The following is a 16,067-nucleotide window of genomic DNA, read 5'->3' as shown; positions in this document are numbered from 1 at the left end:
TGTAACAACTGCCAGAGAGTTTCAGGCAAAAGCATTAAAAATACATCTGTGGTACTTGCAGTAAATCGCCTCCTTCCTCCCCTTTTTGGTGATAATCACTAGCCACTTAAATCAGAGGAAATTCTAACTGCTCTCCCTCCTCTTAATCAAAATTTGTTTCAGAGGATTCTGTACTTAAAAGCCAGAGTGGATGGACTGCGACAGCTGTAAAAGACACCTGCACTTAAAAATATTTGAGAATCAAATGCTTTTAATAAGACCTAGATCACTTTGAAGCTCAAACAGGGAGGGAATAGGTATAAAAAAACCCAACCCCCCCCTTAAATGTCCAGGTATGTCCCTGAAAACATCATAGAGCAGTGTCTTATTTAACTCAGAACTCTGGAACCAGGTGAAGGTGCAATCACACCCATGCACAGAGTGATCACAGCAAAAACCTTAAAAGCATAATTTGCAATCCAGGAACCAGCCTTCATGAGCAGCAACATCAAAAGGCAAACGCCATTCCTGAGGGTTATTGCCCAGCAGACAGAAAGCAAGAAGCAGTCATCTTTGAAAACTCTCTTGACAAATAAACAAACAAATAAATAAATAATAAATCCATAATAATTAAACAAAAAAATGTTCATTTTGCAGGCAGCAGTCACCTACTTTCAGCAGCAACTTATATTTTCCCTTTCCAGCAGAAACATCACAGCTGGCTCACAGCATCTAGGAAGACTGGGAGGTAACTCAGTTCTTTTCTGTCTGACCCTGTTCTTGTATAGCTGTCAAGTCTGCAATCTCTCTTACACAAGGAGTAATTTGCCCTAAATGTCCCACAGAGGAAGATTCCAAGGCCTCTTTGTAATTAGTACTTAGACCTTCACCAACAGGAAATAATCCTTGAACAAGTCTCACCCAACAGAGATGTATTTTGTCAAGCCAGTATACAGGTTTCTCAATTTTAGTAACTGTAAACAGAAGCTCAGCATGTTCCAGTTACTGAGTTCAGTCAGCAACAACAAACCTCAATCTAAAGGACTAGTGACTAATCAAAAATCCAGTCTTTCTACAGGGAAAGAAAATTTCTCCATAGACAGAAACACATCAGCCAAGAAAGCATGAACATTCCACACTTCCACTTTACAAGTGGAAAACGTTCCACTTAACATGCTAAGTGCAAGAAGACATTGCTCAGAGCTTGTCCACTTACAAAGCAAACAAGCTGAGAATTCAGGTAACAGCCTTGGAAAGCAGGACAGAGCAAGAAAAAAACATAGAGATGCAGAACTCTGAAGTAAGAAAGCACAATGGACAGCGGGAGTTCTTGTTTTAGCAACTGTATCTACAAGAACAGATCTGAACAAAGACATCACCATCATTAGTAAGACATGATGAGAGTCACTGCAAGCTCCTGTAAGAAAGCACCAGCTTGTTGTATAGTAACTATGGACAACACTGCTCGTGTGGTATCAACAACAGGAGGCTCAGGACTATATCCATGAGTACTGTCTTTAGGTAACACGAATTTATAAAATATATTTTTGTATGCTGTCTGCAAAGTGAGAGCATTTTCATAGCATTATAATATTTTTCAGCTTTTTTTCATAAAGGTAGCAGTATAAATAATAACTGATAAAGCTTTGCTGTTGTTTGACAGTAGAACACAAGACATTTTTACAGAAGGAAGGGGTCATGCACTTCCCACTTAACACACTCAGACAACAAAAGGGATTCCTTTCTCTGGAGCAAAATGCTGAATCTGAATCTGACCCACACCAAATCAGCTACCTGGCCAGCTCTATAGTCTCTATACAGTCATAACTTAAGAGTTATTATTATACAGAAACTATAAAATAAAAAGAATAATAAAGTCCATAAAATAATAACTTAACCTAGTTCAACTTTTCTCATTATCACAAACGTTTATCTGGCATATTTAATCTCCTTTTAACTATAGAAAAGCAAGATAAAAGTCAAACTGATCTGCAACATCCAAATACTATGGGAAGAACACTTTAGAAGAGCAATGGACAACTATGGAGGTTGTTTTGTTGTTGAATTATTTAAAATACATTAGGAGATATTTAGTCAATGTTCTGTCTGCCTATCTAATTAAAAATTACAGCAGACATGGACATAAGGACTCAGCAGTCTTGCAGAGAAGAAAATAATGGAGTTCGAAGCCTAATAGAATAAGTGTCTTGAAATGCAAATAAAGGGAATACCTTACAGAAAACTAAATAAAACAACAACAAAATACACATGAAATAGACAAAACCAGAAAAATCAACCAAAAAAAATTCCCAAACTTTAACTTACTCTGAGAAAAAGGGAAGCAAGAAATTCAGCTAATGCCAGCTATAGTGATATGATGTAAAATGCATTTTGTGAAGCCAGTCCTAAAATCATCTAAAAGCTGCAGGCCTTTAGCTATCAGCAAAGTTAGAGGCAGCTAGAAAAATGTATTATTCAGTTACCTTGTATCCTATGAGTATAAAACTCTTCCTGACTATATCACACTAGGCCATACTAGTATCAATTTTCAAATGCAAATACAGTTAAAATCAGGTGTTAAGCAGAGGCTCTGAGAAGAGAGGCTTATGCTACAGAGTGGTGCTGTATCACCTGCACACAAGAGGCACATGGGATATTTTTATAGTGCTTCACAGAAAGTAATGTTACTTTTCTACACTGTTTTCATATTGTGGAAACACCCACATCACTGCAAGCTGGTAAAAGAAAACAAAACCATAACCCCCCTAAATCTTTTTCTAGGCTGCTGTGTGTAAAATCAGGCTTAAAAAGTAAAGCAATGTAAGCACAGTAAACCTGGTAAAGGCACGCTGAACAACCTGGGACACTGGAGTCCAAAGAGGCAGAACGTTTGCCAGAGCTCTTCTGGCTTTTTGCCTTGCAAGCTAGAGCCAAGAGCCCCAGAGTTCTGGCCAGTTCTCAGCACTAACTTAATATTACCATGAAGCATTAGACTTTTCTCTTCATATTGATAAAGATGCCTATGTACAACTGCTCAGAAGCCCTCCTTTGTTTCACTTCCCCTTTGGCTCTCTAGGCAACCATTAACATGGCAAAAACAATAGTTAGGAGAGAAGTAACTTCCATAATTTTGCCTTGGCATAACAACGTGGTGTTTACTAGCAGTGTCCATTCCCACGAGAAACAATGTTTTCTCCAGTGGAAAAAGAAGAATTTTGCCCTGCAGAGGAGAGGAAGCGCTTTCATTTTACAATGGGAAGCTACAAAAATAGGAAAGATGGCTTGCTATAAGTGTCCATTTTTACTCTTATTTTTAATAATTCATGTCAACTGTATTTGTCAAGACATAGCTGTGATTCCTTGCACCCAGGTATTCATGTCCTTTCCAGCCTCTGAAAAACAACATCATGCTCTTAAAAATTAAGAGCTTTTTACTCTCTAATGTTTCCTCTTTACAAAGGTAATGGCAACTCATTTTGAAATTCATTAAACTCTGCACAACTTCAGTGAACGTCTAAGGCTTCTTCTGATTATAGTAAGATTCCTGCTACTATTTCTTTGAAAGGGACCTTCATTCTCCTCTCCTAGGAAGACTGAATATGACAAGATAAAATCTTTTGGATTGTAAACAAAACCCTTTTAATCTTTTCTATGCAAAAATTAACAAGCAGATACGTTTCACTAAATTCCTCTTCACAATTAACACGTTGAAAGAGCCACTGGTGCAGATCACATTAGAGTGACTGTCAGTCTCATACTCAATTACCCAGATGATCTGCTCTCTGCCTTGTGGATAAAGGTAGGTTAGAGGATATAAAGAAAACAAACTGAGTCTTCCTGGAATAAAACCCAAGTATCTGATCTGTTTGCCTTACAACAAATATATAGCCTTAAAATACCAAAGGCTATGTAAACACAAAGAATACAAAAGCAGGAAACATTATTATTTCACTTGCATCATCCTCAAATGAAAAGCTGAACAGAAGCCATGCAGAGTTCTTCATGTTTGGGTAGCCTACACTTATCAGCTGAGACTTTATCTTCCTTTTGGGACTCTCTAGAGGCTGCATTGTTCCTTCTCTTGCCCTCAGCCTTTTCCCAACACTATTGCATGAAGACAAAAGCAGCATCCTACAACTCAAGTCCCACTTCTCCATGACTCTCATTCTCCTGGATTTAACAACTGCTACGAGAGCATTAAATGTTTTTAGTTCATGCTTACAAGCACTGCTCCATCCCACACTGAAGGAATATATCTTTCTCCCAATCAGATTTGTCCTACCCATACAACATCTACCTCCTCATTTTGTATATAAAGTGTTTAGATACTCTGCAGCACTGCTATAACAATGTAAAAATAAGGCTGACTACATAATCCAATCACATCTCACTCTGCAATGCCAACAAAGATCAATTCATCATCTAAACTGGTAAAAATGATGATAAAAATAAGTCTTTCCATTTTTAAAAAGCAAAACACTTTAAATTTATCATGTTTTCCATCTCATCATAATAGACTTTAAAAAAAGCTGACCAGAAATCACAGGCGCTTTAAATGCTGTTTTCCAACAGTCATAAATATTTCATAAACCACTTCACCAGAAAGAACCACCAGTATATAAACATCAACAATAAGGTAAGGTTGTTATCTGTGATCACTGGCAAAAGGGTCAGGACTGGGAAAACAGAGACACCTTACAGTAGCCAAGTCAGTACATCATTTCTCTTCTTCCTATTTCACAATACAGCTTTTTTTTCAGCCCTGCATCCACACTGCAAGCTCCAAACATCCCAAGCTTTATTAGTGCCTCTGCATCACTTTACAGTAACATTTTATGTAGAAGTGGTGGCCATTTTTAAAAAGAGAGAAGATGTAAAGTCTCAGGTTTTTGCACCATACAGTTTTGACTGTTTTTTGGATGGGAGAAGGAAGAAAAAAAGAGGGAGGTTCAAAACAATTTTCTTGCATCTGAACATTTTCTGATAATATAGTGGCATGAAATGAAAATGATCTGCTCCAAAAGACATAACTAGTGCCTAATTTTTGTATGGCACTAAGCCAAGAGGGGAAAAAAGCCACACTAAGTCCTATAGCCAGCAAGCTGTGCTTTCCATCCCCAGTCTGAACCTATGGACTGCTTCTAAACAGTCAGCAAAACCAGAATTAACAGCAGCAAAACTGCTGGTCAAGGTTCAATTCTACATACAGAGTGCCCTGGAAAGCTTTGGGGAACCCAAGAATAGGACAAGGAAGTTTTGTGAAGCTATATGAAGAGGACCTGCAACCTATTCTGCACCCAAGCAGTGTGACTGATACTGCTCTGCTCTCACTTGGGTGACTTGCCTGCAGACACTCCCACAGCCAGGCAAGCGTACATCCAAAACCCTGAGTGAAACTGCTACAGCAGCACTAATCCCTGTTCCCCCAATCCTTCAGGGAGATTTTAACTGGATGATTTATTATCTTCCATGACACTGGAAAATCTAATCTTGCAATTCTTAGGAAAACTTAAGAACCTAGAGTTCAATATTCTATCTAAACCATGATTCATGAATTCGGAATAATGAAAAAAGTCACGTACACTCCTTTGCAGATTTTTCCAGTAATTCAAAAGCCCAATGAAAAAAATAAAAGAATTCCATGGTTAAAAAGATATAAAAGAGGTAATCTTCAACTTCAAGCAAAACCTTGTTGCTCTAAAAATTAAATGTCATGTTTTATTACATTATGTTCTATCACATTTTCCTTTAATACTGTGCTGTTTTCATTACCAACAATAAAAGTCAAGATGGGCTCTTGAGTGAGTGTATGCAGGGTTGTATGTATGTGATAGCAAGGAAGACTCACAGAGGAAAACAAGGACAGCAAAGCCTTACAGAATGTTCTGCAATGCAGATGCGTTACCTAAAATTAGCAGTTTTGTGACGTTTACGACACTTTTAGTTCAAATCCAAGAGGAAGAACATTTATTCACAGATAGTTGTAACAACAGGAGAAAACAAACTGGATATTTATGACACAACGTGAGTTTGTGGGCTGTAGTTCTGTCATGTTCAAACAATGGTGCTTTTAAGGAAATTATCATCTTCTGACTGTGTAACCTCCACCCTTATATGGATTTTACTATTTCTATAAGGAGGAACAGACAGAAGCACAAGTCTGAAGCTGCTAAAGTGTACAATCCACCAGATAAAGTCACACCTCCAGCATTCTCAACCTTACACGAATGCCATGAATTCCCCAAGAATACTGTAGACAGCATTAAACAAATGTATTCTCTTATTTCAATCCTGACTTCACAGTTCTCTTTCTGGAACCACATACAAAGACTTCAATGAGAACTCTTTTCATAGGACCTTCAGTCATGTTTCCTTCACTTAAAATGAGATTAATTTCTGGGATTTAGCCCAGTGTGTCTCAGACCTGCTCACCTCCCATCACAAAACACTTCATTCAAAAGCTCTGTATACCCAGCAGCTGACAAATCACTGACTCTTGCCAGTATTCAATGCTGTGTTAGTGGCCTTTACAAGCAAATCCAGTTAGACTTCAACAAACAGTCCTAAGAAAGAAATGTCATTTTAGCCATGAAATCTGACATACTCACAACTCTCTTGGTTGTTACATCTCTGTACACTGGCATTGTTGAGCTGGGCCAGAGCACACAACTGGTTATCAAGTGAAAAGTGTTGGCAACTACCACAGCCTAAGACAAAGCTTTTACCTCCAGGAGTCAGTGATAATCAGCTAAAAAGTTTTAGTTTTTGACTGCCAAGTAAGGTGGACACTGCAATCTACAAAGAAATGCTCCTCCTTATTGCACAAGTAGGTTCTGGACTGCAAGTCTCCAGAAAGGGAAGAGAAGAGGCAGGATAACATCTGAATCACTGTACAGCAGGTGAGAGTCAAAGATTATGTCACTCATTTCCTCATGGCTGGATAGGGAGGGAACAGGCCCTGAACTATGTTGTTCCAGCAAGATGCCAGCACACAGTGAATGGTTTAGCTCAGAGACTTGAATGTTTCTCATTTTGGTAACAGCTATCCATGTCCAGTTGTGTTTTGCATTTGTTGAAAAGAAAAATTACACTGAAATCTAAGCTCAAAAGGACTTTGTCACAACCTGTTTTGAAAAAAGATGTCTGAAACTATGGAAGGCATGCATGGAATTTTTGTTCTGTACACAGATACAGAAGTCAGCTAAACAGACCCCTTGGCTTCAGGAGAGGCAGAGATCCCTAAGCAGCAAGGAACGAGCTGTGCTGCTTGGAAGTAAGAGGGCAGAAGCACTTGAGAGACACCTGCTGCCCACTGAGAGAATCTGTCCTCTTTGCAAACCACATTCAATTATCCTTCAGACAGAGCAGAATGGCCCAAAGTCACTTCCATGTGGGGAACAACTTGGTTACAGAAAAGCTGACTGCTCACATCAGCAAGTCAGGTTTTAACCCCTTCTTTAGGAACCTCTGATTCTGCTTTTAAGGACAGCTACCAATCCAAAAGATGTGAAGAATGATTTTTAAACTACAGTTATGGACTCAAGTATGCACCAGCTCCTCTCAGCCACACTCAGAGGCTGCAGATTGGCTCAGTGCTCAGATTACACAGATTATTGTATTAACAGATGCAGGTGTAGCCCTTGGGGAGCCTTCTAATTCCCCAACCATCCCTTAGCCAAGGAACTGTAGGGCACTACAAAACATTTCAGAAATAGGTTTCACTTTAGACAACCAAATTGTGACGATTTTGTGATGGGCCCATGTTACAGTGTAAGCCCAGGAATTTTTCACAGTTTAACAGTGGATACTTAAGAAACAAAGTCTATTTCAAGGTCCTCCTTCACCTTTTAATCAAAGTCACAACATTTGAGATAGACATTAGGCAGATATATCTGTCTGAGTACTACTGCCCTTAAGAGGCTTGGCACAAGCACAGCATATTTAATTTTTAATTAACTCTCAATCCTGCAAACATTAATTTTTCATTCTATTTGTCATCTTCATCCAGCTCTGTTCAGACAACTAAGCCACAAGCCTGGAAACCTACAGAAACCTCATTAGATATCTGCTAAACATTAAGGAAGGCTTCTAATTCTAAACCAATCTCTCAGGTTTTTAACTTTGCAAAATCCATTCAATCAGCAGTTGAGTCACTTTGTGAAAGCAGCAGCATACTCATTTTCTGAAAAAGGAACAGACATTAAATTGAAAGCTGCAGGAGCGACAGAGGAAGACACTTTACCTGAACAGAATGAAACCAAGTGACTCCACAGCTGCCCGCCTCACATCATCATTCACATCACTCACCTACAAAAGGAAAAACAGGACATTCAGAATACAGTTAAAACACTTGAGGACTCTGCAATGTTTCAGGCTAGATGTCAGCTAATCAAGAAGACAGGATTATAGAGAAAGTTAGTTAAAATCATGTTCAGCCTTAGCCCAAACAGCCTCACTTGTGTTTGCACATCAGCTGCAAGATGATCAAGGAACAGACAGACCTCATCCTTTAGAACTTAATTTATTTTTTCTCCAGCCCATCATTACAGAGACTTTTCACTGCCAACCTGTTATCTGGGTAGTTTAGGTTCGTGTTTTAATTTTTAACAGTGTCCTTATCTGTGTTATCAGGTTGAAAGCCTTAAAGTCTACTTACCCTAATGTCAGAAGGCCCTGTTAGTTCTACTCATAATACTAAATAAAGCTTTCATCACTTCACGATCTCTGATTTGGACCAGAATATTAACACTGCAGACACAAAGCCTGACAAAGTGACATGCTTGCTTCCTGACCACAGATTTCTTCCTGTGTGCTCCTGAGGCCACAGTACTTACAGCCACGTGCAGCAGGCGCCTGATGGCCTTGTTGTTCCCTGAGCCACAGTAGGCCATGGCCACAGTGTACATGCCAGAACGACGCAGAATTGGATCCTGCAAGGGAAAGCAACAATATTTCACATCCATCCAAATGGTGATTCAGTCATTCTAACTTTAAATCTGTTCCACTCTTGTGTCTTGAATCTGCAAACAGGTCACAGGTCACCCTCATTGCTTAATTGTTTATTTGGGACAAGTAATAGGACAATCACCAAAGCAGGGTTGTCATGACCAAGCTCAGGGGGCAGAGAGCCTGCAATGCTGCAGGCTGCCAAAGAGTGTAGGGCAGAGGTGTCCTTCTGCTTCTTACTTGCTGTCTGCCATGATCACTACCAGAGCCTTGAGATGACCCACCTACGGCAAGTCTCGTGTGTTTTTAATCACTACATCCTGCTCTCCTCCCTGCTGCTGCTTACATGACTATGAAGACCAAGTACAAGGCTAAAGAAATACACAGCTAAGCAGTGTTGTTCTTTTATTTTTGATCAGATTAAACTGTGAAACATTCCTACTTCAGACCTATGTAAGAACTTCTCTGGCTCAAAAGAGCCAACCCACCATAGCTGGAGATTCACAAAGGGACAGGAAGGTCAGTCATGTAACACAAGAGTCAGGGATTAAGTCACAGCTCAATTTACCTTATCTCTGCAGAGACTCTCAATGAGAGCATCTGCCTCCTCCATCCTCCCATACATGACCAGAGCAATTCCAACTGCGAGGCCTCGAAGGATCTTCTCATGCTGGGTTTCCTGTGCATAGCCAACCATGTCCTCAATAGCCTGGGCATTTTTAGATCCCAACATAACCAACCCCAGTGCCAGGCCAGCTGCCTCACCTGAAAAGCACAGAAAAGCAAAAAAAATCAACCCTATTCCCAAAAGTAATAAATGCTGTATCTAGAGAATCACACCAGAGGCAGGCCAATAGATCACTTCTGGACATCACCATGCCAAACAACTCTGTTATTCATGGCAACATGTGTTTGTAAGCACAATTTAGTACTTTTCTCTACCAAGTTCAATTATCATTTCCTTGGGCCAAGAGCTGCTGAGATCATTTTCCTGTGAGCCCCACCAATGCAGCAGTAACTCCCACAAAGCTTCTCCAGGCCAATCTTTCAGCTCAGAAAAGCACATGGCTCTGGAGATCAGCCACACTAAAGAAAAAGCATATGACAAAGAAAACACCAGAGCAAAAGAAGGGGCTGTTTAAAGACCTAGCATGTCTTATCAAAATTTGCCACAGTGTCAGTCATGACAGGATCTCTGAACATTACTGCCACATAACTAAAGAACCATAATGATCAGGAAAAGGTCAGTAAGTAAAACACAGCTAGAAACAATTTATGCTGCTGGCAGAAAATCTGCAGGCAAAAAACCCACAACAAAAAACCCCAGGTGCCTGATAAGGCCTCAGATGGTTGTTTGCTTTGAAAGCAGAACATTTACCTGTCACTGCATCATCCTGGTATAGATTTGTTTTCAGCAGATCGTACACATCTTGACGTGCTGTCCCCATGGCAGCCAGCCCCAGGCCCAAGCTGCCACCATGTCGCACAATCTAGAGAAGAATACACAAGTTCAGTCATAAAACAGGGAGCAGCATGGCTTCAGCTGAAGTAGACATCTCTCCATCAATATAAACCTGCAACCTTTTAGCCTCAAACCAACCCAAAATGATCTCCTGACCTGCTAGAAATACCACTTTCACAGTCTCAGGCAGCAGGTTCAGTGAAAGAGGCAGAAAATAGAAGAAAAACAGTTCTAAAGCTCATAAACAGTGAGTAACAGAAGCTTAACACGTAGCACAGAGTGGTATGTAGTAATTTCAAGATCTTATCCTCCACTGAGTGATTTATGTAAAACCATAAATCTGTGCCATGTAAAACCTAAAAACAGCTTTTAAATAAAAAGATTAAAAGGTACCCACTTAAAAATAGTGTATAGCCTCTTTTATTCTAACAAGGCATACATTTGCAGTAGGACTAGCGGGATCTGTTCATAGAATTTTAAAAAGAAAGCAATTTGAGATTTCACAAGGAGAAAGAGGGAACATGCTGGGACAATGATCTATTCCCAACTTAAGAAGGTATTTTTCTTAGAGATCTACAAACACCAAGTGCAGAAGTAAAACACTTCTTATTCTGCAAGATGCATTAAAACTACAGGTCAGGTCAGCAGAAACATTTTGTGGCTTATTCTCTTGACAACTAAGCTGTAAACAGCAACAGTGCCCGAAGGCTGCAGGTCCACTAGCAAAACAAAGCAGATATAACAAGTAGTAAATATGATGAAGCTACAGTCACTGTCAAGTATGTAAGAATTTCCTACAAATCTTACCTAAACCTTAAGCAACAGGTTGTTAAAACCAACATTAACCAGTCTTTAAGACGCAGAGGAGGTCTCAGTACCACACTGCTGCTTAATTACCTCTACTCCCCTCCTAAACCAGCCAGCACCCTCCTGCATATTCCCAACAACACAAAGGTTCCCTGCAGAGCCCAGTACACACATCATTACTGGCATTCTTCAGCTGGTTCAGCAGGTAGTCAATGATGTCCCCGCCGTGGTTGGCATGGATGAGACCCAAGGCGTAGAGGCCTCCTCCCTCCTGGTAGGCTGACCCTGGAGAGGTGTCCTTGGGCAGGTAGGTTGCCATGAGCTGTAATGCTTCTTTCTCATGACCCTGGATGTCCAGTGTCCAGCAGGAAGGGAGGACAATGGGAAGTGAAACGTGAAAAAACAGCAAATATTTAAATATGTGTTATAGCCATTACTTTCTCCACTAAAATCAGTGTTTCACACATCACCATTCAAACTTACTGAAAGTTACTACAGTAAGGAACTTTGGTATGTCCCAAAATCACTTAAGAACCACTTGCAATTTTAATACCTAGAAACTATTAAATCTGTTCAACTCACAAAGGAAGAGAAGAGGAGAGAAAAAATACTCTCCCCTTGAGCCATGTTATCATAGCACCTTTTTGATTCCCAGCAAAACATACCATAAATAATATTCGATGTCAGACAAAATAATATAAACACAATGCAAAGACAGAGAATATGTTATAGCTGTGCCAGGTACACTGGAGTGCAGGCACTATTCAGAATCCCCATTTACACGTTTGCAGTGTTCACAAGTTAAGCATTTACACTGAGCAGAAGGGAATGAATGCAATGTTACCTTGTGTATAACACCCAAGCTGGCAGTAGCAGTAAACTTAGCCCAGTTAGTGGCCCTGGCCAGCCACTCCAAATTGTCTCTAGAAGATGAGAAAAGAAAGGTTATACAAAGTCTTTCATACAGCCTGTTCCTAATCCTGCAAGCAGGATTTAAGAGCACTGAAGACTGCTTGCACACTAAAAAGCAGCTCCAGAAGCGAAGGCAGCTAACCACATTTCCACTTCACATTTCTCTCCCCTTCATCAGTCCTGATTTTTGCCTGGTTGTAGTCAAGCTTCTAGTCATGGGTGATCTCAGTGAAAGATACGGAACTGCTCAATATGCAGCCCACCAATTCTCTGGGAGAAACTTTAGCAGAGTTTCTGCAGCTTTCTTTAAGTCCCCTGCAAGGTCAGCTCTAGCATTTCCCTTACAAGAATTATCCAGTACTGTCAGTCTCTACTGTAAAAAGATATATCACCTCAGAAACTCTCTAAGTGGTAAACAAAGAGAAAAGAAATTCCAGATCTTCACCCTCCAAGCTGCTCATATAATTAACAGTCAAACAAAGCCAGTTTGTGAGGATAGAGAGAAGGAAACAATTCTCTAACACCATTAGAGTTCTGCAGTTACCACTCTGGAAGGATCAAGGAGGGCAACAATGTTGTTTAAACACCTCTAAACGACCTTGGAGCTTCCTTGCCAGAGATTTACCTAAGGAACTGGTCACTGGTTGTCCCACAGTGCATAAAGGAGTTTGCTATAACAGTTGCTGTATGACACACGGAATTCCTCACTGCATCCTGAAAGAACAAGAACAATCAGTAGCATCACTCAGCAAAAGATCTGCCCAAGGTCGCTTAACAAGCTTGCCAGTACACTAGAAAAATGGACTAATGGACTATAATGATCCTCAATTTAACCAGCAATTTCCCTGTAATCAGCTAATAGATTGCTAATATACTCTACCGTGTCCTCAAGCTATCTTTCCCATGCAAAACGATCCTTTCTGTGAGTTTCTTTCAGAGATGTGATTACTCCAATTGCCACTTAACTGGAGAACCACCTCCTCCTGCTTCCCAGAACTGAGCACTGCACAGAGTGCTGCGGATGTTTCCAGAGTGTTCCCAGAACTCTACTGCAGAATCACTCCTGAACACTTCACCAGCAGATGAAAAACATTTTCCAATACATTTGAACTGTCATCAGAAATAGATGAACCCGCTAACAAGCAAACCCTACTACTTTTACTGATGATGTGCATCTTCTTTCACAAATAAAAACTTCTCCTATAGTTTCTAGTAAGTATTTAAGAGTCTAGTTTAGCTTTAAGTTTTCATTTGCCCACCCTTGAGTAACATCTCCCTAAAAAAACAGTTACTCCATTCACTAACTCTGTCTACATTACAGGATCTGATTGTTTTTCTCTCTAACATGGAAATATTGGTCTCTCACTACATACCTTGACAAGCTGAACGCGTGGGCTTACCTAACATCTCAACCAAGATACCAACATACTGTAACCTAGAGTCCTGGCTGACTCCTCCCTTCCCAACCAGCATTTGCAATGGATCTGACATGGAGCTCAAGAGTAAATTTTGTTCAGTAAATTGTTTACTGAACAGATAAAAAATAAACCCACCAAAAAACAGAAGGGTAAGAAAAAGATGAGTTGCTATAATCAATCAGAAAAAAACCTAATTAAAATATCAGCATGCTAATAGCAGTCTATCATTAAAAACAACAGCAGCATGGTCAAAATCAGCACAGAATGAATCAGATAAATACAAGACAACCATATTTAACAAAGGCTCTTACCTTTGTGTTTTTGAGGATCATTAGGTCTGTATTGTTGTTTCGTATTAAAAACTGCAGATGTAACTCAATGGCCATTTCCCCACTTAAAATTTTAATCATTTTTGAGATCTGGTCCTTAGGCTCTGGGTTCTTCACATACAAGCAGAAAGGAAAAAACAATCCATGAGAACCCATCTATTGCTCTGTTAAAATACAATTCATGAGAAGCAGCTCTGGTATGTTCCCATCCCTATATTCCAAAACCTATCAGGTTTTAGGACTAAGACTTTGTTTCTGTCCTTGGTGCACAAGCCCAAACCTCCCAGAAATCAAATCTTTTGTGCACAGCAGTGCAGGTGGGAGAAGAGACTCTTCAAAAAGAAATGTAGTATTTCATTGTAAGCAAAAGGATATGGGGGACATCTGACATTCTGCAAGCTGCTGTTAGGCCTTATAGAGAGAGTAAGTCTCCTACCAGAGGTAAACCCGTTTATAAACGAATCTGTAACTCCATGGAAGCTTTCACAGACTGGGCCACAAAGCTACAATACTTTGCATGACTCTGTTCTGAGCTGCAGCATCATCCTTGTGAGCTACAAGCTTTATTTAGAACAACAGCTAGTAGAACTAGGAAACTAATAACATTCATCTTCAAGAGATATCTCCTTCTTCATGATGGAACAGTTGAAAATGGATCTGAAGAAACTGAAGTTTGTTCTGAGCAGGGTGAAAAGTACAGTGCAGCTCTTTGTCCTGACATTGTCAGCTGGTTACAGACCAGTCAAGCATGAGTAGTTCAGCCCTTTAACTAATTCCTTCAATTATTTCTTTGTAGTCAGCATTCTGAATTGTGGAAGATTAAGCTAAAGAACATTTCTGGCCACACAGATTGTTTTTGTGTACTTGGCACAATCAGCAAAGCCAATGCAGCAGAAACTGATTCCAGCTGCCTTTCCTGTACAAAAGCACTGTCAAGGTTTCTTGCTGGGGCAAGAAACTCAGCCCCTTTTGTTTTCCTTGTGAAATATCATTTGAAGAAAAGACTTCTGTTTGGCCCTAATTAATTTTAAAGTGATCTGCAAGAATCTTTCAAAGATTCCCAAGTTTTGTTTGCAAACATTTACCATGGGGAAAAAGAAAAAACAAAAATGTTGTCTCAGGTTTTACCTTCCTCTCTGGTAGCACCTCTTGAGTTCAAGAAGTCAAAACTGCATTAACTATTCTACATGCTGAGATCCATCTCTACATGCATGTTAGAAGTGAACTCACTTTCTCCAATACTTGGGAAAAGAAATTAAACAAGAAGATTCCAACCAACATGTAAAGATTCCAAGGCCCAGCAACAGAGCACCGTGTAGGCCCGAGGTAACTTTATGTTTTCATGGGAAAGAAACTATGTTACATCAGCACTCCCTTCTGCCATCCCTGCAGAACGGCATCAGTCCTATCCAACCAGAACTACAGCTGGACTTTTGAAAGAGAGGAAAAAGAAAAAAATACATCAAGAGAATTCACTCCCTAAGGTTCTCAGCAGCAGTTAAATCTCAGGCCTTTTCTTCTGGGATGAGTGCATTTTTTCAACATCAAAAAGCAAACACACGAGCCAGATTCTTCTGTGTCCTTTTCAGAACTCAGGAGTTCCTACTGAACTCTGACCAGTTCCCACTCTCATACAGCTTTCAGTAGCTGAACTGCTGGACATTAAGTCAGATATTTGGCTCTCAGAGATCATCTGTCACCTTGTCTCCAAGCAAGATAGAAAAGGAATTCCATTCTTTATTATCCAATCCAATTTAGAAATCCTAGACATCCAAACAGAACACATAAGAAAAACTACGTAAGGTCTGTTTCAGAAATAGCACTCACAATTTCTGCAGACCTCCCTGCTGCACAAGTGCTTCCTGGTTTCTCTTCTGCTTCCATAGCATCACTGAAATAAACAACAACAACAAAAAAAAAACCAACCAACGAAAAATGCATCACTTGCAACAAGACAAGAACTGTAATTATGGCTGAAGGGATTTGGAGATGATGACTGGAAAAGAGGACTTTGACAGAACAAAGGCTGACTATCTAGAGCTTACTGCTAAGCAGAAAACACTCCATCCACTCAATTTTCAGGGAACTTGAAGACAAAGGCATGGAAAAGCCTACTATTTTCTTCTATCTATAGAGACAACAAAAATAAAGATGCTTGTAGGGAATGAACAGACACAGGTGAGAAACAAGATCAACACACAAGACATCAAGGAT

General features: G+C 39.9%; 1 protein-coding gene across 1 annotated transcript in view; it reads right to left on the bottom strand.

Annotated features, from left to right (window-relative positions):
• PSMD1 (proteasome 26S subunit, non-ATPase 1) overlaps nucleotides 1-16,067 on the bottom strand; it is a 64,482-nt gene that overhangs the window by 40,758 nt on the left and 7,657 nt on the right. The window contains exons 8-16 of the mRNA XM_063407851.1: nucleotides 15,681-15,744; nucleotides 13,836-13,964; nucleotides 12,732-12,820; nucleotides 12,039-12,117; nucleotides 11,367-11,540; nucleotides 10,304-10,415; nucleotides 9,494-9,690; nucleotides 8,814-8,909; nucleotides 8,222-8,286 (exon numbers count right to left, since the gene is read on the bottom strand). Coding sequence (XP_063263921.1) covers nucleotides 8,222-8,286; nucleotides 8,814-8,909; nucleotides 9,494-9,690; nucleotides 10,304-10,415; nucleotides 11,367-11,540; nucleotides 12,039-12,117; nucleotides 12,732-12,820; nucleotides 13,836-13,964; nucleotides 15,681-15,744 — 1,005 coding nt within the window. The remainder of the gene's footprint in view (nucleotides 1-8,221; nucleotides 8,287-8,813; nucleotides 8,910-9,493; nucleotides 9,691-10,303; nucleotides 10,416-11,366; nucleotides 11,541-12,038; nucleotides 12,118-12,731; nucleotides 12,821-13,835; nucleotides 13,965-15,680; nucleotides 15,745-16,067) is intronic.

This window comes from Prinia subflava, chromosome 11, assembly GCF_021018805.1.
Source record: "Prinia subflava isolate CZ2003 ecotype Zambia chromosome 11, Cam_Psub_1.2, whole genome shotgun sequence".
Lineage (NCBI taxonomy): Eukaryota > Metazoa > Chordata > Aves > Passeriformes > Cisticolidae > Prinia > Prinia subflava.
Note: the sequence above shows the minus strand (reverse complement) of the source record. Positions and strands in the feature narration are given on the sequence as shown.